The following is a 23,083-nucleotide window of genomic DNA, read 5'->3' on the forward strand; positions in this document are numbered from 1 at the left end:
GCCTTTTTTATCTTCTAATAATACAAATCTTTTATTACAGGAACATTGTGGAATGCCTTCTTAAGCCCAATTCACTGCAGAGAAAACTCTTTAAGTGGTAAGCTCCAAAAAAATCTGTTCATAACTCCATCAAAATGTTTTTTAAAATACTGCCCAATGGGGCTGGGGATGTGGCTCAAGCGGTAGCGCGCTCGCCTGGCATGCGTGCGACCCGGGTTCGATCCTCAGCACCACATACCAACAAAGATGTTGTATCCGCCAAGAACTAAAAAATAAATATTAAAAATTCTCTCTCTCTCTCTCTCCTCTCTCACTCTCTCTTTAAAAAAAAAAAAACAAACCTCAAGTTAACTACTGTTGTGCATTTGTAATTTGTGATTAAAGGACTTTAATTTAAAAAAAAAAATACTGCCCAATGTTCTAAACTCAAAACTTGAAAACTCTTTTGAGATGAAAACAAAACACTACAAGATCTTTCAATGCTCCCACAGCTTCCAGGAACAACAGCTCTATGGTTCTTAAAGTTCTTTAGTTGTTACAACACACTGTCCAGTAAAACTTTATGCATGATAAAAATATATCCACAGTACCCAATGATAGCCAGTAGCCACATGTGACTACTCAGTACTGAAAGTGTAGCTAAGTACAAATAAAAACCTAGATTAAAATTTTTAGTTTTTATGAAATAAAGTCTATATGGCTAACAGCTCTGTGAGATAGCACTGGTATAGAATGTTACCTTATCCTGCTTCCCAACACTGATAGACAGATTTCCCTACCTAAACAGTTTCAACACCAGATAAAATAATGATCTGTAAACATTTAGCAACAAGCAGCACAGACAGTGATCCTTGAGCTTACTGACTGGAGACAAGTTTCAGGTCAAAGCACAGAGAATCCAGACAAAATGTGGGGGTCTCCTTGAGCTGAGAGTCCAGACATCTGGAAGTCTCAGGACACAGTACCACAGATTAAAGAGCTATACAGAAAAAGATTCAGAGATTTGCAAATGGTTCCTCAAGTCTCCAGCAGAATTTTTATTAGCATACACATATGAAGTAACTACCAGAAATTTCCCAGAAAGGAGCAAAAGAACAATCTCCATAACTCAGTAGCAGAATAATTCCTGTTTCCACCACTCAGAGTGAAAAATCATGTTATCACAAGGTTTTTGCCTCAATAGAGCAAGAAAATTACTCCCTAGACTAAAGGCTGCTCAGGTCCTAGGGCTGGAGATATGGCTCAGCCACAGAGCGCTTGTCTAGCATATCCTCCACATCAGATAAAAATAAATAAAATAAAAGTATTGTATCCAACTACTATATATATATATATATATGTGTGTGTGTGTGTGTGTGTGTGTGTATGTGTGTGTGTGTATGTATTAAAAAAAAAAAAAAAAAGATCAAGCCAGGTTCAAGGGCACATATTTATAATCCCAGATACTAGGGAAGCCCAAGCAGGAGGAGCATAAGCTCCAGGCCAGCATGCATAACTTGTTAAAAACCCAGGTTTTTAAATTAAGAAGGGCTGGAAATTGAGTTCAGTGGTACAGAGTGCCACCAGGTCCAATTCCCAACACTGTAAAATATAAATTTTAAGAGTCTCTAAATAATTTAATCTCATCCCAAAACAAAGCTTCAAGAATATACAACAAAGAATTTTTACCAACAAAACAATATCTGATATTCAATCAAAATTAGACAGACATCCAAAGAAAGACAACATAATCCATAACCAGCAGAAAAAAGCAAAATCAAACCCAGAAATGCAACAGATGACAGAATTAGCAGGCAAGAAAATCACAACTATATTCTATATGTTCAAAAATGTTTTATACACCTAACAATAACTTCAAAATACATGAAGCAAAAGCTGATAAGAACTCTGAAGAGAAGCTGACAAAACCAAAACTATGCTTAGATTTCAATAGCACTTTCAACAACTGACAAAACTAAGATAACGGATCTGACCAATCAAACTGTTGCAACTGACCAGAAACACTGTGCACCAACAACTATTCTCTGACTGACAAACTAATCCTTTTCTAGGTAAGGTTTCAAAACATAATCCAAGTTCTTAATATTAGAATCCTATGGCTCTAAATAGTGTCCAGAGCACAAGAAGACTTTTATAAATACTCCATTGGTCAGAATTAAAAGCCAAATTCTTTACAGGGGGAATCCAGTAAAGGAGAATTTTTAAAAGTAACAAAAACTAGATATGTATGACCAAGGGCAAACTAGAGAACTCACTCCTATAACTCATAGGGGAAAAAACTCAACTCTAGCCAATAATGCTATACCATGAGAAAATGTCACCCACTGATGCAAGACCTGACAATTTTCCAGAAGGTACCCCCAAATATGGATTTTTATGTGAATTCTAGATTTTGAAACAATGACCATTAATTAACTTGGTAAACTTTTAATCAATCTTTAAAGGTTAGTGAAGGGGCGGGGGCTATAGCTCAGTGGTAAAGTATTTGCCTAGCATGTGTGAGGCACTGGGTTTGATCTTTGGCACCACATAAAAATAAATAAGTAAAAAAAAAAAATAAAGGTCCATCTACAACTAAAAACATATTTAAAAAAAAAAAGTGGGCTGGGGTCGTGGCTCAGCAGTAGAGCACTTACCTAGCACGTTCGAGGCCCTGGATTTGATCTCCTCAGCACCATGTAACAATAAATAAATAAAAGTATTATGTCCAATTACAACTAAAAAATAAATGTTTTTATTTTTTAAGTCAAATTCACAACCAAATTTCTGGGGATATTTGTTTTGTTTTTAAGAGACAGGGTGTTGCTCTGTTGCCCAGATTGGCCCTAAACTCCTGCATTCAGCTGCATTCAGGTCATCCCTCTACCTCAGTCTCTCAAGTAGCTGGGATTACAGGTGCACACCACTGCACCTAGTTTCTGTTCTACTCCAACATTTTTTTTTTAATATTTTTTTTAGTTGTAGATAAACATAATACCTTTATTTTATTTATTTTTATGTGGTGCTGAGGATCGAACCCAGTGCCTCACACATGCAAGGCAAGCGCTCTACCATTGAGCCACAATCCCAGCCCTCCAACATTTTCTTTTTTAATATTTATTTTTTAGTTTTAGGTAGACACAATATCTTTATTTTCTTTCATGTGGTGCTGAGGATTGAACCCAGTGCCTAACGCATGCCAGGCAAGCGCACTACCACTGAGCCACATCCCGAGCCCAATATTTTCTTATAAGTAAAACAGAAAAATAATTTGTCCAAGTCACCAATGTGGATAATTATATCTGTCCATATCTAAAATACTGTGGACATAGGTGGAAAAAATCTTTTTTTTTTTTTTTTTTTGGTACCAGGGACTGAACCCAGGGGTACTTAACCACTAAGCCACATCCCCAGCCTCCCCCTATATTTTCTTTAGTCATCAATGGACCTTTATTTTATTTTTTTATTTATGCATGGTACTGAGAATTAAATCCAGGGCCTCACACATGCTAGGCAAGCGCTCTACCACTGAGCCACAATCACAGCACCCCCCAGTCCTTTTTAGCCACTAGGATTACAGATGTGCACCACCATGCCAGGCCAAATCCACACTTTTTAGAGAAAAGTGAAACTATATGCCAGAATAGGAACTGAGTGATGCTTACCGTCTCAGGAAAGATATAAAAAGTCTTCCACAGTTGGAGAGCAAATTTTATCAAAGGCTTTTTGAATTGTTCCAGAAAACTAAATTTTCTACCATGAAGAATAATCTAGTAACATCCTCCTAGCAAGGCCTATATAAAAAATTGAATAAGCCCAATGACACCATGAAAAGACCGAGAGACCTCACAGCTACTGGGTGCTGCATTCACACCCTATGTCAAAAGCTGAAGATGTTCAGTCACAGGCTGTACAATTCATTAACTATAAAGGAGATACAGAAATTCATCAGAAGAGAAAGCCTTAGCATACCTATATCCCAGCTACTAGGGAGGCCAAGGATGGCAAGTTCTAGGTCAACCTGAGCAAGTTAGCAAGACCCCATCTAAAAAGATTAAAAAGACTGGGGACATAGTTCAGTGGTAGAGCACCTCTGGGTTCAATCCCCAATACAATGAACAGGGGTAAAGGAGCCTTAATTTGAATGGTGTCTTCTAAACCTTGATCCCCAGATTATGTAAGGCCAAAGCCCCAAAATTCAGTACATCAGGCATAAATTTAATAGTGTCCATGAAGATTCATAGATCAAATACTTTTAGGTTACACACTGCATCCTCTAATCCCACTTTCTGCATGCCTTTAACTGTTGCACAATTTTACAATCACCCAACTTTGCCAGAAAGCATACTTTATATCCATATATGAGACCAGACAACATTTTAAATGCATCATTTTTCTGTGGGCTATAGCAATAAAGAAAATGGACAATCTACAACTAAAAATACGTATATGTATATATTTTTTAAAAATGTACTCTAACTGCTATACAACTAAGAGCACACACAAAAATGCACTGGCTATGCTTGGGAAAAAACCCTGAGATGGGCTGGGGTTGTGGCTCAGCGGTGGAGCGCTTGGCTAGCACATGCAAGACCCCAGGTTTAATCCTCAGCACCACATAAAAGTAAATAAGTAAAATAAAGGTGTTGTGTCGAACTACAACTAAAAAGTTTTAGGGGGAATAAAAAAAAGCCATAGACACCAAACTGCAAAGATCCAGGAAGGTTTCTGAAATTGGAAGACAATGAGTGAAAACCCTGCAACTAAGTAAGAGTAAGCAAAAGATAACTGTCCAGATAAGTAGTAGTTAACATGAAAAAAATCAAAATTCATTTCTTGACGATAAAACCAGAAAGAGCCTTTTTTTTTTTTTGGTAGTTGTAGATAGACAGCATGCCTTTATTTGTTTATTTTTATGTGATGCTAAGGATCAAACCCAATGCCTCACATGTGCCAGGCAAGCACTCTGTCATTGTGCTGCAGCCCCAGCCCCCAAGAGCCTTCTCTTTTTTAAAAGTGGGGGGGGGGACACAGTAACAGAAACTAAATGACTATGAAAAAGTCAAAAATGGCTGCTGGACACAAAAAAAAAATTAAGAGAAATTATAATAAAGATTTTTAAATGCTGCTTTTTAAGATAAAGATAACATTTAGAAAGTATATCATGCAGGTATGGTGGTGCACACCTGTAATTCCAGCAGCTCAGGAAGCTGAGACAAGAGGATGTTGAGTTCAAAGCCAGCCTCAGAAAAAGCAAGGCGCTATACAACTTGGTAAGATCCTGTCTCTAAATTATATACAAAAAAAAAAGGGGGGCTGGGGATATGGCTCAGTGGTGGAGTGCCCCTTACTTCAATCCCTGGTACCTCCCGCAAAAAAAGCAATACATCATAACTCACAGAAATAAATTTAAATTATTCATATATAAACATTACCAAATAAACATCCTAAGAGTCAACTGTGCTAAGTCATTAACAACTTAGTGATAGCATGTTATTGACGCAAAGAAAATAAGCAGTGTAAAGAAGGGGAGGAATAGATGTTCAAAGCAATTTGAGACTGAGAACCACAAGCCCAAGCACAACTTCAGAAGATATGTTGTGTTGCAATAACAAATAGTATATAAGATTATTTTAAAAAGAATTTCCAGAATATAGCTCAGTTGGTAGAGTGCTTGTCTTGCATGCACAAGGCCCTGGGTTCAATCCCCAGCACCATCAAAAATAAATAAATAAATAAATAATAAAAAGCAATTTCCAGAGACAGACATAAAACAAAAATTTAAAAGTATATCTTGTACTAACCATATGTCCCAGTAACACTGCCTCACTAACCTCAATCCCAGGCACCAAATTATTCAACACTGTCCCATCCTTCTCTTCATTCTCTACAGACCTACACTTCATCCATTCTAATTCCTATCTAACCTGCAACTTCTTCCTAGCACCTTACCACTCTCTCAAGCTCCAATAACATATTGTTAAAATCCAGAAGAATTTTTTTTTTTTTTTTTAGAAGACAGAGTCTGACAGAGTCTCAACCAGGTGTGGTGGTACATGCCTATAATCTCAGCAATTGAGACAGGATCAAGTTCAAAGCTAGTCTCAGCAATTTAGCAAGGCCCTGAGCAGCTTAGCAACACCCTATCTCAAAATAAAACTTTTTTTTTTAAAGGGAAATCCTAGGACTGGGGTTGTGGCTCAGAGGTAGAGCACTCGCCTAGCATGCATGAGGCACTGGGTTCAATCCTCAGCACTACATAAAGTAAAATAAAGATATTGTGTCCACCTATACTAAAAAATAAATATTTTTTTAAAGAGGGGGCGAAAATCCTGATTATGTCCTTAATGACATAATACTAAGTGAAATAAGCCTTTAAAAAAAAACTATTTGATTCCATTTATATGAAGAACCTAAGTTGTCAAATTTTTAAAAACAAATCAGGATGGTGATTATCAGTCTGGACATAGTGGGAAATGGACAGTTGTTGCTAATGGGTTTAGAGTTTCATATTTGCAAGATGAAAAAGGTCTAGAGATCTACTTCACAGTATATAAAAATATACTACATATATAAGGATATATACATATATGTATCAAATGAAAATGGTAAATGCTGTTGTGTATTTACCACACACAAAAAAAGTGATTTAAAAGAACAAGAAAAATTTTAATAAAATGATCTTATGCTTGAGAAAAATGAACAAAAACATTAACATAATATGCAATTATTCAAATGGTCTTTAATTTAGTTTCCATCTAAAAGGAATATAGTTTAAAATAAGTCACTTGAGGTTATACCTTTAAATTACATATTAGAAGACTATTTATAGATTATTTATAGATTATTGTTTGTCAGGCACAAAGCAAAGAATTTCTGCTAAGAGAAAAATCAGAATTCTAGAACTTAAAGATCTCTACATGACTATTCTACTAATTCAATGTAGATCCACAATGCTTTTTACAATAGTAAAATGAGGGAAAAAGGTCATTCATAAGCTGTATCTATTTAATTTTAAAAGCTATTCCTTATTCTGAAAGCATACTCTTAGTACTCCAATGATACTGAAAAATTCTCATTTCAATGGGACAAGTACTTACCCTTTCAACAAATAGAAATGTTAAGCCAACACTAACAGAAATGGGTACAATGGTGAGCCAAGGAAGGTCCCACCCTCAAGGAACCACCTACCTTTCAGCAGAAGGTAAGAATAGCAGTAAAAATGAAAAGATGATGTTTTTAAGTCCTAAACATGCAAACAAAAAGCTAGTCACCAAATATCATACTATGTCAACAGAAAACAACCTCCAGTCCCTTCCCTATTTTGTATGTGAAAAATTACATGGCAAGGCACGCTGATCCGGAAGCTGAGACAGAAGGATGGCGAGTTCAAAGCCAGCCTCAGCAATGGCAAGGTGCTAAGCAACTCAGTGAGACCCCGTCTCTAAATAAAATAGAAAATAGGACTGGGGATGTGGCTCAGTAGTTGAGAGTTCAATCCCTGGTACCCAAAAAATAAAGAATTATGTGTGTAACAGGTTCATAACTATTTCAATAAATTCAAAACCAAAATCACTTTGTATCTAACTAAAACACTAGGAAAATATTCATATACCTGAGAAGATATCTGACCAAAATGATTTATAGGACTCCAAATTTTTCTTCTAACAGGACTTGACTCTACATATCAACTTAAAAGTTAAATGAAAATCTAAAATCCCTAGGGCATAATTTATCAATTCTCACCCCATTAAAGGAAAAGAAATTCTAACTTCTTGATAAGCAAGTCCAACATTTAGAAGAGGAATAAGTAACTAACACTTAAAAAAGGTACCCATAGTGATTGTTCTGGTCACTGTTTATGTGACCTAGAAAGAACAATAATTCTCTACAGCACTGCTATCCCAATTCTCTAGAAGCTTCCAAAGGTTTGAATGTATACAGTTGAAAAGCAAACAGTGATAATCAGCTAATTAACATTTCAAAGAACAAGGATAACAAAACCTGTAATTCCAGTGAGTATCTAGCTTTGACAATAATTGACCTGACAGGCAGTCTCTTCCCTCACCTGCTTCCACTTTCCTCTACTTCTATGCAAAGGTGGGGTAAGCACTTAGTAGTGCCAGTCATTGAATCTGTAGACTTGTTCTTATGAATTTAAAACTTTGCTTCAAGCCATTAATAAGTTCACATATAACACAAACTTGGAGATATAAACATACAGCAAATGAAGGAAACTGAGGCAAAAAGTTAAATTAACTTGCCTACACAGTAAATAGAAAAGTCAAGACTTGAGCCTAACTGCAAAATGTTTATTAGGCCTTTTATCTTCCCTCACTTCCTTTCACTTTTTCCTGTCTATAAAAACTTACATACCATCAAGTATAGTTATGCATGCCTGTAATCCCAGAGACTTAGGAGGCTGAGGCACCAACCTGGGCAACTTAGCAAAACCCTTTCTCAAAATAAAAAAACAAAAAAAAAGGGTGGGGACATAACTCAAAGGTAGAGAGCTCTTGCCCTGGATTCAATCTCCAGTACTGGAAGGGCTGAAGGTAGAAAACTTTACGCCAAGTCACCAGACAGGAGAGGGTGAAGCAGGAGCATAAAAATGTACTTTCCCTAGGCTTATTAAGTACACCAGAAAAATCAGATAGATATAAAATTCCTTTCAATGCAGTTTTTCTAAGTACCTTATGAATGTAACAAAGAGTTACAAAAGAGGTTCAGGGGACAAGGAGACAAGCCTTTGCTGGAGGGAGCAAGAAAGGGAGTTGATGAATTAGACCTTTAGAGAAAAGGAATATATTTTAGGAAGAAACAACTTCAAGGAACAATGGAAAGGAAAAGAGGAGGAAGATATAAAGGATGTTTGAAAAGGCAAAGACACTTGGCTGGAAAAGAAATTATATGAGAGCATACTTGAATACAAAACTGAAAAGGTAGGACTAAGTCAAACACTAGAGGACCTGTTGAATAAACTCCCTACAGAACCAAAATAAATTGAAACTTTATTTTTACATATTTATTATTCTTATGAGATAAGAATGCACATGCAAGCCTTATATTAACGAGTTCATGCTTTTGAGCCATTAAAAAAAAAAAAGGCTTAGGGCAGAACCTGGTACAAATTTAATGACAGAACTAAATTCAACATTTTTTTTTTCTTTCTTGACAAGCACAGACACTGGCGGGGGGGGGGGGCTGAACTTATATTCACATTACTAAAATTTCATGCCACTCAATTATAAGGGAGACTAAAATTCATGAATCTCTTCCATAGGATGATGAGGGAGGCTTGAACAAGAGGCCTTTACCCAATTTCTGACAAAGCTCTGATGTCAGAAAAAATTCTCCTTACGGTGAATGTTTTTTTTAAAAGCTGCAGTTGGCCTTCTTTTTAAATGTAGCTTCATATTTAACACCCCCCATCCTGGGCTGTCCCCCATACTGGGGACTGAATCCAAAGCCAGCGCTCTACAATTGAGCGAAATCCCCGGCCCACTTTGTGTTTTTTACCCTAAGAGGTCTTGCTAAATTGCCCAAGATGGCCTGCAACTTGTGATCTTCCTGCCTCAACCTCCAAAATTGCTGGGATTACAGGCATGCACCATCAAGCCCAGCTTAAAGTCACTTTTTAAAATACAAGTTAGAATCTGGGAAAATATTCAATTAGACCACCACTAACCTGAAGCTACTGAAAAAAATTTAAAATAACAAATATCTATCCCATCCACCTAGTAAAACGAAGACCTACCAGATCTGCAAATGTCACCTGATGACAATACTCAGTACAGCTGTTTCAGCAGGATAGAGGGGACTGCCCTACACTCTTTCTCTTACTTTACCACAGCAGCACCATTACCCTCCTTAAAAAAGAGAGACAGAATGTGGAGAAGGAAACTAGGACAGCTCTATCTCCTGACTTCTCAAATCACCAAAAGCTACAGCATAAAAAGAAGCACTCCATAAAAGTAAGGGGAGGGCTGGGGATGTAGCTCAGTAGCAGAGTGCCTATCTAGCATGCCTCTGGGTTTCATTCCCAGCACCACAAAAAGCAGGGGGGGATGAAAGTGGGGAGAATGGTACTGTGCAACCTAGCAAATTCTCCATATTATACTGCCCTTTGTAAATTTTAAACTGCAAAGAAACTCTGAATCTAGCCCAAAGTTCTCATCTTGCACATCAAGAAACTGAGGCCCAGGGCAGTTAAGAGATTTGTCCTGGGTGACTCCTTCACTTTGAAGATGTTAAATTCCATAACCTGTCATAGCTAAGCTTAACCATTAACTCCCTCAGTCTATGAGGTAAGTATCTGACACACAAAAAGTACAAATATTCACCTCTTCTGGGTCCCTTCAATATCTTGCCCCAAGGCTACACAAAAAAATGCTGGATGGCTCTCAAATTAATACTATTTACTCCTTAGGTCACTATTAAGAAATTATTCTCCTTTACCCAATTTTAAATTAAGTGGAAACCTGAAAATGCCTAAACTTCTCAAATTTTGACTACACCAGTGGACTGACAAAAACGTAAAAATTTGGAGTCTATTCATGCTTTCCTTTGCATCAACATTTCATTCTAGATTTTTTGCAAAGCATGTACATAATAATACACGCACAGTTAACACAAATTATCCCCCCATTTGAGATATGTCAATTAAACGGTATCCAACCCACCACGAGTTAACACTTTTGAACAACGTCTAAAATAACTCTCTACCAGGCCATAATATACTAAATTTACAAAATAAGAAACAATTAGTAAAAATCACATCACCTAAGCAGCACTTAAAGAGCACCATCTATCTTCCCTGACTCAAAGCATTTGTTGAAGGACCTGGGGGGAAAGTTTCGCAGAGTTATCTGGCCGTGGGTACATCAGATTATACCACCACCTCCACAAAACGCCAGCTTGGGGAAATGCAAACACGCCACATGTGCATGTCTTAACCATGTTTAACCACGTTTAACCACGGTAAGTACTCAAATCAGTTCCTGCAGCAAAGGTTTTAAAAAACTGGCATTGTGCATGCATATCTTAACCCCATTTAAATCGTCAATCACCGGATGAACCAAGGAGAATTAACCGGTTCAGAACGTTAAGGTCGCCGTACAAAGAGGTTTTGAAAGGGTTCTCTGCCTTTCTGGAACGCTAGGCAAAAGTCCCTCGGAGAGTTTCAAAACTAATGACCGTACACTACCGCACAAATAACAAAAGCTTAAATCAAACCTCCATGTAGTCAAACCATTCAAGTTATCCCTGCCCGGGAGGCTTTTTAAAACACGCATTGAAAGGGGAACAATAAAAAGCATCTCACCGCAAACACAGCACGAGAGAGACTGTCGGAAGTAAGGCAAGAGCCTGTTAATCTCTGTAAACGCCTTGGGGTCTCCGGGGTCGTAGTTGAGCACTAGGCGGCTCGCAGAAATGTAGAGAGCAGTAGCATTCACGGGGTTCATTGCAGACACTTCGACACCAGTGGCTCCCGGTTGAAAAGAAATTCCGGATCAAACTTTGTGAGCAGCCAGGGAACAACGGCAAATTTGCAACAATTCGGAAGAAATCAGAGCAGAACCACGGGCCAAAGAAGTAACGAAAATCCGCGCAAGTTTGTGGAGCTGAAGCAATCCTCCCACACATGGGGCCTTGGCGCCCCTCCTCCGTCCCTGAGACTTCCAGACCAAAAAAAAAAAAAAAAGGAAGAAAGCGAGCGAGCGAGCGAGCCCGAGACCAGCGTTCGAGTTCGTCCGGAGCGGCGGCGGAGCACAGAACGCGGCGCTCAGTCTAGCCCCGCGGCTCGGCGGGCGGCCTTAGCTCGAGATGCATTTCAAGGCGTGCTGGCGGGCGCAGAGCAGGCCCGGCCGGGTCCGAGGGGCGGCACGCTTCTCCCGGGCGGCGGGGCCGCTTACTCCATTGCAGCGCCCGACGCGGAGGCAGTGGCGACGGCAAGGGCGAAGGCTCGGGCGTCGGCTTCCTCGATCTAGTGCAGGAAGCCGCGACGGCGGCGGAGGTTTCTGCTGCGGCAGGCGGACGCCGCCGCCGCTCTCGCCATATCGGACGCGGGGCCCAGACTGCGCCCTGGCTCTCCGCCCCGCGGTTGCAGCCCGCAGTTCCCTGGAGTGGTGAGGCGGGCCGGAGAGGCCCCCGCCCGAGAGGGGAGGGCCGGGGAGGAAGTGCGCGGGCCGCCGCCGGCGGGCGGGAGGGGGCGGGGAGCAGGCCTGGCGGGCCGCGGCGGCGCCCCTAGCTCCTCAGTCGCACACTCCGGGGTCACCAGGCGCAAGCGCCGCCCCCTCACTGCCCGGCCATCTTTTCGGCGCCGCACACACAGATGACTCCTCCGCTAAGCACGGCCGCCGCCGCCGCCCGCAGCGCAGCCCGTCCGGCAGAGGCGAGCGTTCACACCGCCAGGCCCCGCCGCCGCCCAGCGCACACGGCAAGGCCCCGCTGCAGGCCCCTCCCCCGCGCCTCGCCGCCCTCACCCGGACTCCACGCGCCGCTCTAGCTCGGCAGGGCCCGGGATGCTACGGCCGTAATGGATCCCGCGGGCTGTACGGCGCCTCAGGCCCGGCCGGCGACGACGACCGTTACCCCAACGGGCAAAGCCACTGTCATCCCCGAGACTCCCCCGCCGCCGTCGTCGCTAGCGCTCGCACGCATGCGCAGAGCACACTCTCACCCCTCCCCCCGCCCTTCCCTTTCCCTTTGCTTCCCTTTTCCCCTGCTTCTCCTCTAAGAACCCCCTCCACGCCCGCCCGAGCTACCGGCTCTCGGCGCATGCGCAACCCACCAGCCGACTCACCGCCTTTCGCCCTTACGCGTGCGCTTTGACCGCCCACCCAGAGAACCGGATAAACACATTAGCCCGCTCACGCCAGCCCACCCTAGGCTCACTGCGCATGCCTGGCTCTACACTTACGGCTCTTAGAACGGAGCATGCTCTTTTGAGCTGCCTGCTCTCTCCGCCCCTCCCCCACGCTCTCTCAAATTCCCTCTCCTAGGAGTGTGGGCTGTGGTGAAATATTCGTTAGCTGGCACTTCCTTCCCTGGTGTGGACCATACGCTTCCCGCATTACACTGCCTCAGTGCCCGCCAACGCCAAGGCCCGGCTGGGTCACGCCATGTGGCGCTCCGCACCGGCCCCCACGCGGCCTCTGGTACTGACTGATCACTGTGTGAGGAAATAGCCTCGCACAACCCCAAGCCCCGCCCTCACGGCCTTTCTCCCGGAACGCGCGTCCGGGCCCACGGCAGGGCGCTGCCTGGGCCGGCGGCCTCTCGCGCACCGGAAGGCGGTCGCTGGGGGTCTGTGAGCCCTGCGGCTGGGGCCTCGGGGCCTCGGGCCTGACCGACTCTGCTGCTCGGCCTTTCCGACCGCGCCGAGCCGCTTCGGGAGCAGCCGAGTTTTCAAAACAAAACGACTCCCTTGTATGTGAATAAATGTGTTGAATATATGACTTTGCTGTAGAAGGGGTCCAAATCCTTCACAGCGTGTCTTTTAAAACAAAATTTGCTTTATCAAAAACAGGAGACCACGGACATTGGGAAATAAATAAAAGTACAACTTACCATATGATTCTCCTCCCTTCTTAAAGTATAAAACCTTTTTTGAGTGGCACACATAGAAACAGAGCATAAGAACCATTTCTTGTCTCTGGACACAGCAGCATAATTTTTTTTTTTTTTTTTTTTTTTTTTTTGCACATAGTAGATGCCCTGCACGTTTTTTGTTGTTGTTTTTTTTTTAATGGGAAGACAGAGCATTGCTCTCCATCTTTTTTTTTTCAATTTTTTAATATTTATTTTCTAGTTTTTGGCGGACACAACATCTTTGTATGTGGTGCTGAGGCTCGAACCTGGGCCACACGCATGCCAGGCAAGCGCGCTACCGCTTGAGCCACATCCCCAGCCCTATGCCCTGCACGTTTGCAAAGTGAAATGTATGATGGTGTACCAATCTTTTGTCCACTTGTGTATATACACGTATGTGTCATATGTAAATGTGGTGTACATGTTAGTTTGGGGGACTTACTACTTTACAAATGAGAATTAAGATCAAGGGAACCCATACAACCCCTGAGGTGTGATTTCATTAGCATCTGAATGCTGATTTTTTTTTACAAGACCTAGCATAATATCAGCTCTTAAGTATTAAGGAATAAGAATCTTTCTGATTTTGTATAGCAACAAGACAGAATAAGCTGTGGGAAATGTATTTGGTAGTCTTGTATATAGAAACAGGCAAGTATTCTAAAATTAACTCTCATTTTTTAAAGGCTCCACCTGCCAATTTTTTTATAAGATCTTTTCTAAGCTCATCTTCGAATAAAACCGTTATACGGTTCTATTTTTATTCCAGACTCTTAAGGTCTTCTCCCATAACACACAGGTTCTCCCCTAGAGGAGCAACGTGGAGGGTAAAATAATCAGCACTGTTTTCCATCCAAGCAGCACAAATTAGCAGTCACTCTGGGCAAGTGGTTACTTGCAGGGCATTAACCTGCCAATTTTCTCATAACTGGACATTTTAAGAAAACTCTTGAAATGATATGTACACCCCAAATGAAGATAATTCTATTGATGGTTACTGTGTGTGGGGAAAGGGGGGAGAGTTCCTTTTTAGCTTCTGAAATTGGTTGCAATTGGTGATAAAATTATGGTATTTAAGGGCAATACATCTTGAAGATTATATTCCCTTCTAATAATTATTGGCTTACTTGAGCCTTGCTTAAAAAGGAAAACAATTGAGTTATTTATGGAAAATAGTGTTTGGATCAAATATTTAGGCAAAATACACAAATCCCTTAACTATCAACTTAAAGGTAAATTATTCATGCTGGGTGAGGTGGTTCACGCCTGTACTCTCAGCAGCTTGGGAGGCTGAGGCAGGAGGATGTCGAGTCCAAAACCAGCCTCAGCAATGACAAGGCAATAAGCAACTCAGTGAGATCCTGTCTCTAAATAAAACACAAAATTGGGCTGGGGATGTTACTCAGTGGTTGAGTTCGATCCCCAGCACCCCAAAAAAAGATAAAATAAATTTTTCATATTTTGAATTATACAGATAGTTCTTATTTATCCTAAGTCCCAATTTCTCCTATTATTAACATATTATTATGGTGTATTTGTCACAATTAATAAAACAATAGAAATACAATATTATTCATAAAAATCTGTACTTCTTCAGTCTTTCCCTAATGTCCTCTTCCTGTCTCAGGATACCACCCAGTATATCACATTACACTTGGTGGTTATGTTTCCTTAGGTTCTTCTTGACACTCAGGTACAATTTTCATCTCAAACAATGAACAAGTTTTTATAGTGCAGATACACCCCATGCAAAATTTGGAAATAGTTACTTTAAAATAATGATTCATTGTTGATCTGAAATTTAAATTTTTTGGTAATTTTTTGGTGATGCAGTATAATTATACATAATAGTGGTATCCATTGTTATACATTCATACATGCACACAATATAATAATATAATTTGCTCCATTTCATTCCCCTGTACCTTCTATTTTCCTCCCCATCTCCCCCTATCTGATCCCCTTCCTGTACTCTGTCTTCCTTCTATTTTCATGAGATCCCCTCCCCCCACACACACTTTTTTCTCTCTGGCTTCCACATATGGAAGAAAATATATGAACCTTGATTTGTAAAATTTAAATTCAACTGAGCATTCTGTATTTTGTCTGGCAACCTCAAGTATATATGTATACTTGACTATAGCCTGTCATTATTTTCAATCTTGCCTTAGAAACCCTTGAGGAAAGGGTCTTTTTTTCATTTTGTTAACATGCTTTCACAGAGCCCTGTAGCAGATTTGGGAGTTGCGGGTGAAGTAAGATAGTCTCTGCCTTAAAGATTTGAAGCCTAAGACGACTAGAGATGTTTTCTTACTCTTTTTTGTATTACTTAAAAAAATCAAACTCAGCCCAGTGCATCAGTCACAGTTTCTCTTTCAAGTTAACCCCTCTGGACTCTCATTTAGTCCAAGGGTCACCAGTCTAAAAGGAAACTAGCCTACTAGTAGTGGTGGTTGGGGGGGCGGGGGTGGTAAATTGGTATAATATTTCTGAAGGGCAGTTGGCAATATTTAAAACATGTAAAGGTTGCAGAGCCTCAAAACCAGCAGTTTTACTGTTAAAAATTTTCTGTTAGAGGTTCCCAAACTTTCTAGGTTCATGGTAACTCTAGTGTCTCAGTGATTTTTTTCCTCAACACCCCTAGATCAAAAGAAATAAAAAATAATGTTTTTAAGTTGTTGGGTCCAAATAATGAGTATTTATGCCCTAATTTGGCAGCTATTTGAAAAAATAATTCACATACATTGAAAGAAATAGAATTTGTATTTCATTATTAAATAAATTTCTTAACTAACAGAATACATGTATCTCTTGGTCATCATACAGCTTCTCAAACCTTCCAGTCAGGTTGGACATAATCACTCTCATTTCCAGAATCATACTGATTTTTGTACAAAGTTCACTATTACAGCACCAGCAAAAACCCAACTTTACAAAGCTGTGACCTCATTGATCTAGTGTTGAATACGTGAACTACCTGGAGCTAATAGCTCATAAAGCATCCCAACAGATGTCAGATGTTTCTATATTCCCCTCAAAAGGATGCAGCTTCTCTGCAGGTTCTCTGTGGTGTTATAGGGGCACCTTTGCACACTGTTTGGGAAACAGATCTATGAATAAGAGTTGTCATTATGTTGTTCACATGTCATGGTTTTTGTTTCTATTTTTAAAAAGTAGAATCAATCCAAATTTCCAATTTGAAAATAGTCTACATCATAGTACATTTATAAAGTGGAATATTATATAGCTAAAAAAGCAATGGAAATATGTTTATTGAGATGGAAAGAGGTTCATTATACTTTGTTTTTTTTTTCCCAGTACAGGGGATTGAACTAAGGCCTTACAAATGTTAGGCAAGTGCTCTACCACTGAGGTACATTCCTAGCCCCCCTCCCCCACCCCTCGCTTTTTTTTTTTTTTTTTTTTTTTTTTTTTTTGGAGACAGTGTCTCTCTCACTAAGTTGCCTTAGGCTAGCCTTGAACTTGGGATCCTATTGTGTGAGCCTCCTGAGAAGCATGGATTACAGGTGTGTGCCACCATGCCCAATCTAATACATTACTTTTTTTAAAATATTTTTTTAGTTATACATGGGTACAATATCTTTATTTTGTTTATTTATTTTTATGTGATGCTGAGGATCGAACCCAGGGTCTCACATGTAAGAGGCGAGTGCTCTACCGCTGAGCCACAACCCCAGCCCCCTAATACATTACTTTTTTAAAGTCCTAATTTACAGAAACTTTTTTTATTATTATTATTTCAAGATAATTTCTTTTCTTTCTTTCTTTTTTTTTGGGGGGGTACCAAGGATTGAACTCAGGGGTACTCCACCACTGAGTCACACCCCCAACCCTATTCTGTATTTGATTTAGAGACAGTGTCTCACTGAGTTGCTTACTGCCTCCCAGTTGCTGAGGCTGACTTTGAACTTCAGATTCTCCTGTCTCAGCCTCCCAAGCCGCTATTTTCAAAACCAGTTGCAACATTATGCTTTTGGCCCATTCTGCCATGTACAAGCTACAAATGCTTGCTGGATAGCTGAGGGGGCACTCTTTAGTAACTTGTTTGAAAAGTGAATAAAAATCCATATAAAACAAATATTCAAACAGTTTCCATAGAAAATAGATAAGTGTGACCCCATCTTCTAGCCTTCCATAGTGCTGCATCTGTGCCAAAGCTACTACTACGAAGACATTTCAAAATTAGCAGTAATTAAGTTCAATGTTCCCCCCAGATTCCTTAACTTAAGGAATTCCTTAACTTAAGCTAAACTTGCAGTTAACAGCTACATAGTGGCATCTACATATTGATACTAGAGGAGACTCTTGCTGCTGTCTGTGGAGTGAGGCAGAAACATTCTTGAAGAACTAAATATCTATGGTGTAGTCTGCAAAGATGTACAACATAGTATTAATTTTTTTCTAGATAGTGGGATTCTGGGAATACTTGTTTTTCTTATTTCCTGTAGACCCATTTTCTTATTAATTTTTTAAAATTTATATATAATAGTGGAATGCATTACAATTCATATTACACATATAGAGCACAATTTTTCATATCTCTGGTTGTATACAAAGTATATTCACACCATTTTGAATTAAAGCTTTCCTCTCCTCTCCTCTCCTCTGAGGTCACCAAGTGCTTGCCTCTTTCACTGAGCTCACACTCGCTGCAATTGTTGGTTTAGCCCTCATGTCCTCCCATCATATCTGTTTTCTCCATCTTTGCCTTTTATTCTCACTGCCTAGTAGAGAGTCTGACAAATAATGGGACTTGAGTAATTATGGAGAGGATGATTACTAGAGATGTGATAATGTTGGTAAAACCACCACAGCAGCATATGTTGTGACGGGTGTGGACAAATGAACACTTTTTTCTCAGGGAAAGACTTAAGATGGCTTAAAAATTTAAAGACAGTTCTTACTTTGGTTTGATCAATGTCAATTCTAAGGTCCTTAATAAAACCCAAAGTGCGGATTGATTTGAAACACTCAGAATATCAGTCCACTAGTATTTATTGATTGCATTCTAGCACTTCAGGGGCAATGAAGTAAATACTGAAAATGTAGTCATAGTTATGCTTTCAAAGAACAAAGGCCAGCCTGGCCCTAAATCAGGGAACTTTCTGAGGAGCCCTTTACAAAATTAAGAAATAGCCTTTTACCTTCCTTTCTCATCCTTTTTCACCCTCCTTCCTCTGTTATTTTTCTTCTTCCACCAAAAACTATCTAGACATGATTTTCCCTCTCCGATCTTCCCCAATTGCATTCTCCTTGACATTCTTCCACCCATTGACATATACCCATCCTAACCAATTCTTTATTCTCCACCCCACCACAGCCCAGGGTTGGGATTGAACCCAGGGCCTGGGTTCAATTCATGCTAAGCAAGTGCTTTACCTGAGCTAATCCCCAATTCTTGGGGGTTTGTTTGTTTGCTTGCTTTGTTTTGTTGTTGGCATTGTTGCTTGAGACAGATTCTTTCTAAATTAAATTGTAGAAGGTCTCACCAAATTTCCCAGGCTGACCTTGAATTTGCAATCCTCCTAACTAAGCCTCCTGAGCAGGCTTGGATCACAGACAACCAAATTTAATCAAATACTTAATCTACTGTAATTGTGGAAGGCAATCAATCTAATTAACAATATTGTGTGTGTGTGTGTGTGTGTGTGTGTGTGTGTGTGTGTGTGGTACTAGGGATTGAATTCAAGAGTACTCTGTCACTGAGCTACATTCTTAACCCTTTTTATTTCTTTTGAGACAGGGCTCCCCTAAATTGCTCTGGCTGCCCTTGTGATCCTCCTGCCTCAGCATCCTGAGTATTTGGAATCACAGACATGTGTCATTGCACCCAGCCAAATTAATATTTGTTTATAGGGAACAGAAAACCAAATGCATCCTTCTGTTCTTTCCTGACCGTTACTCTCTGACTTACCAAACTTCCTCCTCCATCCTCTGCTCTTTCAGCTGTGGTCATACCCCTCCCCTCAGTCGTTGAGCCCCCAAGAACCACTTCCCTTTTCATATCAATTCTTCCGGATAGTTTTCCTATGACATTTTTCAAAAACAGTATACCTATCCATTCGTATCAACATTTAGCAATCCCAGCACCCATTTATTTTACTCCTCAGATATTAAAACTGCTTTCAGCTTCTTCATCCCTAATTCTAGCCTTAACCAAGTACTTTGCTTTATTGGCTATCCACCTTGCACAGTGCCAGACTCATATTAAGGTACCCACTAAATGTTACTGTTTTCATTTCCTAAGATGCTTTCCACACTATTCAAATGCCTATTAAATTTGTCCATTCATTTATGCAACCAACATTTATTGCCAGTTATATGCCAGGCATTCAGAATGCAGAAATGAATAATTCAACAGTTTCTAGCCCTCAAAGAGTTCACAGTCTAGTTGGGGTGGCAGCTATGTACGCAGCTTATTTATAATTCAGAGTGGTAAAGATTTAGGATGTTCTCAATGCAGATCTAAAATGTCTTAGCAGATATTTCTGCTACATTATGTGTTAAACTAGTTTGTGTGGACTTTCCTAGAAAAATAACTGCAATTATTGATAGCATTGTTTCTAACGGAAAATGTGTTCTGCATTCTAAATAGTCAATTTAAAATTGAATTTTTGGAACACAGCCCATTTGCCCCTAGGAATATCAATTTCTCCAGTTTCTAAAAATATCTTAGGACAATTTATATTTCTTTACAACTCCCACCTATTCTATATGGCCTATGTACACCTTAGGATCACAGGCCTTACAGTCTCCAACATACTCACCAGAGCTAGCCCTACATGACTGAGATAGTCCCTGGTCACACAGGTTGAATTAAACCAGTAGGACAAAAGTAGCCTCAGGTCTAAATTTGACTATTTTAACATTTCACTATCAGAGAAGATAATGAGAAAGAGTCCATCAAATGAGTAATGAAAAGTTTGGAATTACTGCTATATCATATGAGAGAGGAAGCAGATTAGACACCTAAAAAGAGATTGCAGGTGTGACTGGAACATTTATGAATATGTCAAAATAGACCCCCTATTATGTATGACTATAGTGCACTAATAAAAACTTTTTTAAAAAAGGGATTGCAGGGATAATTTTAAAAGGGTACATCACTCGGATAAAATAGGATCTCTAAAAATATCTAAGTATACATTCCTGGAGGTGAAGATTCAAAAATTGTCTTCACTGGGCATGGTGGCACACGCCTATAATCCCAGCAACTCAGTAGGCTGAAGCAGGAAGATTCCAGGTTGGAGACTAGCTGGGCAACTTAGCAAGACCAAACGGTCCTCATTAGTACTGAAACGGAGCAGTGGATCAAATCTGAGCAAATCTGTATTCTGATAATTACTGTGTAGATTTGGGAAAAATATTCAAGCTCTCTGAGTCTTAGTTTTCTCATTCCATAAAATGGGGATAGTAATACTTTCCCTGATGCTTAACATAGTGATTCATCTCTGTGTTTTCAGCACTGGTGCTATGGATACATAGTGGATATATGGATGGAGGGATACACTAAAGACAGTCTCAGAGTTTCAGTCTGACAGCTAAGACAGAAATAAATAGGCACCAATAATGCAATGCAATAAGTACTTTAATTCTGTGAAAACTTAAGAAGGGATATCTAACCAGATGTCAGGGCTCAGGAAAATATGGAGAAAGTAATATATAAAATGTGAGTTGATGAACAGGTAAGAGAAACAGAGGAAGAGTAGGAAGAAATTAGAAACACCTGGAGGAAGAAGCTTAGATATCTGGGAAATTTTATCATGTAGTTAAGATATGCACAGTAGAAGAAGGGAAATGATGATATATGAGACTGGAGTAATAAACAGATCAGATTATAAAGAACCTTATCAACATCAGAAGGGTTGTCCTGAAGACAATGAAGCTTCACAGAAAATAAGCTGGGGATCAAGGGGAGATTGGAAATTAGAAGACCAATTAGGAAAGATCAAAGATGATCTTACGCCTGGCTCAATAGTGACAGGTGTAATCCCACCTGCTAGGGAGGCTGAGACAGGAGGATAGCAAGTTCATAAGCCAGCCTCAGCAACTTAGCAAGGCCCTAAGCACAAAAAAGGGCTGGGGATGTGCCTCAGTGGTAAGTGCCCCTGGGTTCAATCTCTGGTACCAAAAAAAAAAAAAAAACAGATCTTGCCAGGAATTGGCTAATTACAGTCCAAAGCCAAATCTGACATCTTACCTATCTTTCTATGGCTCAAGAAATAATAACGTTTTTTACATTTTTAAATGGTAGGGTTTTTTTGTTGTTGTTTTGTTTTGTTTGTATTATTATTATTTTTTTTTAATGGCACTGGGAGTGCTTTTGACATGATAGTGCTGTATCACTGAGCTAACCTCCAGCCCTAAATGTTTTGTTTTTTTTTTAAAGATGTATATATCCACACATCTAATTTTTTTTTAATTTATTTTTTAGTTTTAGGTGGACACACTATCTTTATTTTATTTTTATGTGGTGTTGAGGATCGAACCCAGTGCCCTGCGCATGCTAGGCAAGTGCGCTACCGCTTGAGCCACATCTCCAGCCCCCCTAAATGGTTTTTAAAAATAAAAATAATTAATTTCCAGCACCATGATAAATAAATTGTAGCTCAGCAGGAGAGTGCTCGCCTAGCACGTGCAAAGCCTTGGGTTTGATCCTCAGCACCACATAAAAATAAATAAAGTTATGGGCTTGGAAAATAGCTCAGTTGGTAGAGTGCTTGCACTGCATGCACAAGGCCCTGGGTTCAATCCTCACCACCACAAAAATAAAAAATATTTCAGAATACATAATATTTGGGCTGGGGATGTGGCTCAAGCGGTAGCTCGCTCGCCTGGCATGCATGCGGCCCGGGTTCGATCCTCAGCACCACATACAAATAAAGATGTTGTGTCCGCCGAAAACTAAACAATAAATATTAAAATTCTAAAAAAAAATACATAAAATTTATACGACTTTCAAATTTCAGTGTACATAAATAAAGTTTTATGGGAATGAAGTCACACTCAATCATTTAGTGTTGTTAAGAGTTTCTAAACAATTCTACTACAGCAGATTTGACCCTTAACAGAAAGAGTTTTCTAACCCTTAATCTTGGGCATCAAAGGTAGCAGTGAGGAGTGAGAGACATTAAGGAGACCAAGTAATTGGACTTGGTGAATGTGAGAATGAGGAACAAAAATGATGTCCAAGCTCTAATTTTGACAATAATAGTAACAACTGACGATTACAGGGCCTTGCCATGTGCCAGACACTGATCTAAGTCTTTAAATATATTAGCTTATTGAATCTGCTCAACAACACTGTAAGATATGTACTAGTATTATCATCCCCCTTTCACATATGAGGAAACTGAGATACAGAGATCTAATAATTTGTTCAAGGTCACACAGCTAATGTAGGGTGAGAATTGAAGCCAGGCAGTCTGGTTCCAGAATCTCTACTTTTAAAACTATTCTAAAAATCTATGGAGACTTGAAACTTGGCCAG

At 40.0% G+C, this 23,083-nt stretch overlaps 1 protein-coding gene across 2 annotated transcripts in view; it reads right to left on the reverse strand.

The window, feature by feature from the left end:
• The window catches only part of Msl2 (MSL complex subunit 2), a 36,151-nt gene extending 23,351 nt beyond the window's left edge, over window positions 1-12,800 (reverse strand). The window contains exon 1 of one of the 2 annotated variants that reach the window (XM_026383985.2): window positions 12,785-12,800. Coding sequence is in view for 1 of the 2 variants with exons in the window: in XM_026383984.2 (XP_026239769.1) it covers window positions 11,303-11,444 (142 nt within the window). In the remaining variant the exon portion in view is untranslated. Of the gene's footprint in view, window positions 1-11,302; window positions 12,125-12,784 lie in introns of those variants that run through there. The other variant, XM_026383984.2, reaches the window with a different exon arrangement.
• Window positions 12,801-23,083: the final 10,283 nt, after the last annotated feature.

This window comes from Urocitellus parryii, chromosome 2 (assembly GCF_045843805.1).
Source record: "Urocitellus parryii isolate mUroPar1 chromosome 2, mUroPar1.hap1, whole genome shotgun sequence".
NCBI classification, from domain to species: domain Eukaryota; kingdom Metazoa; phylum Chordata; class Mammalia; order Rodentia; family Sciuridae; genus Urocitellus; species Urocitellus parryii.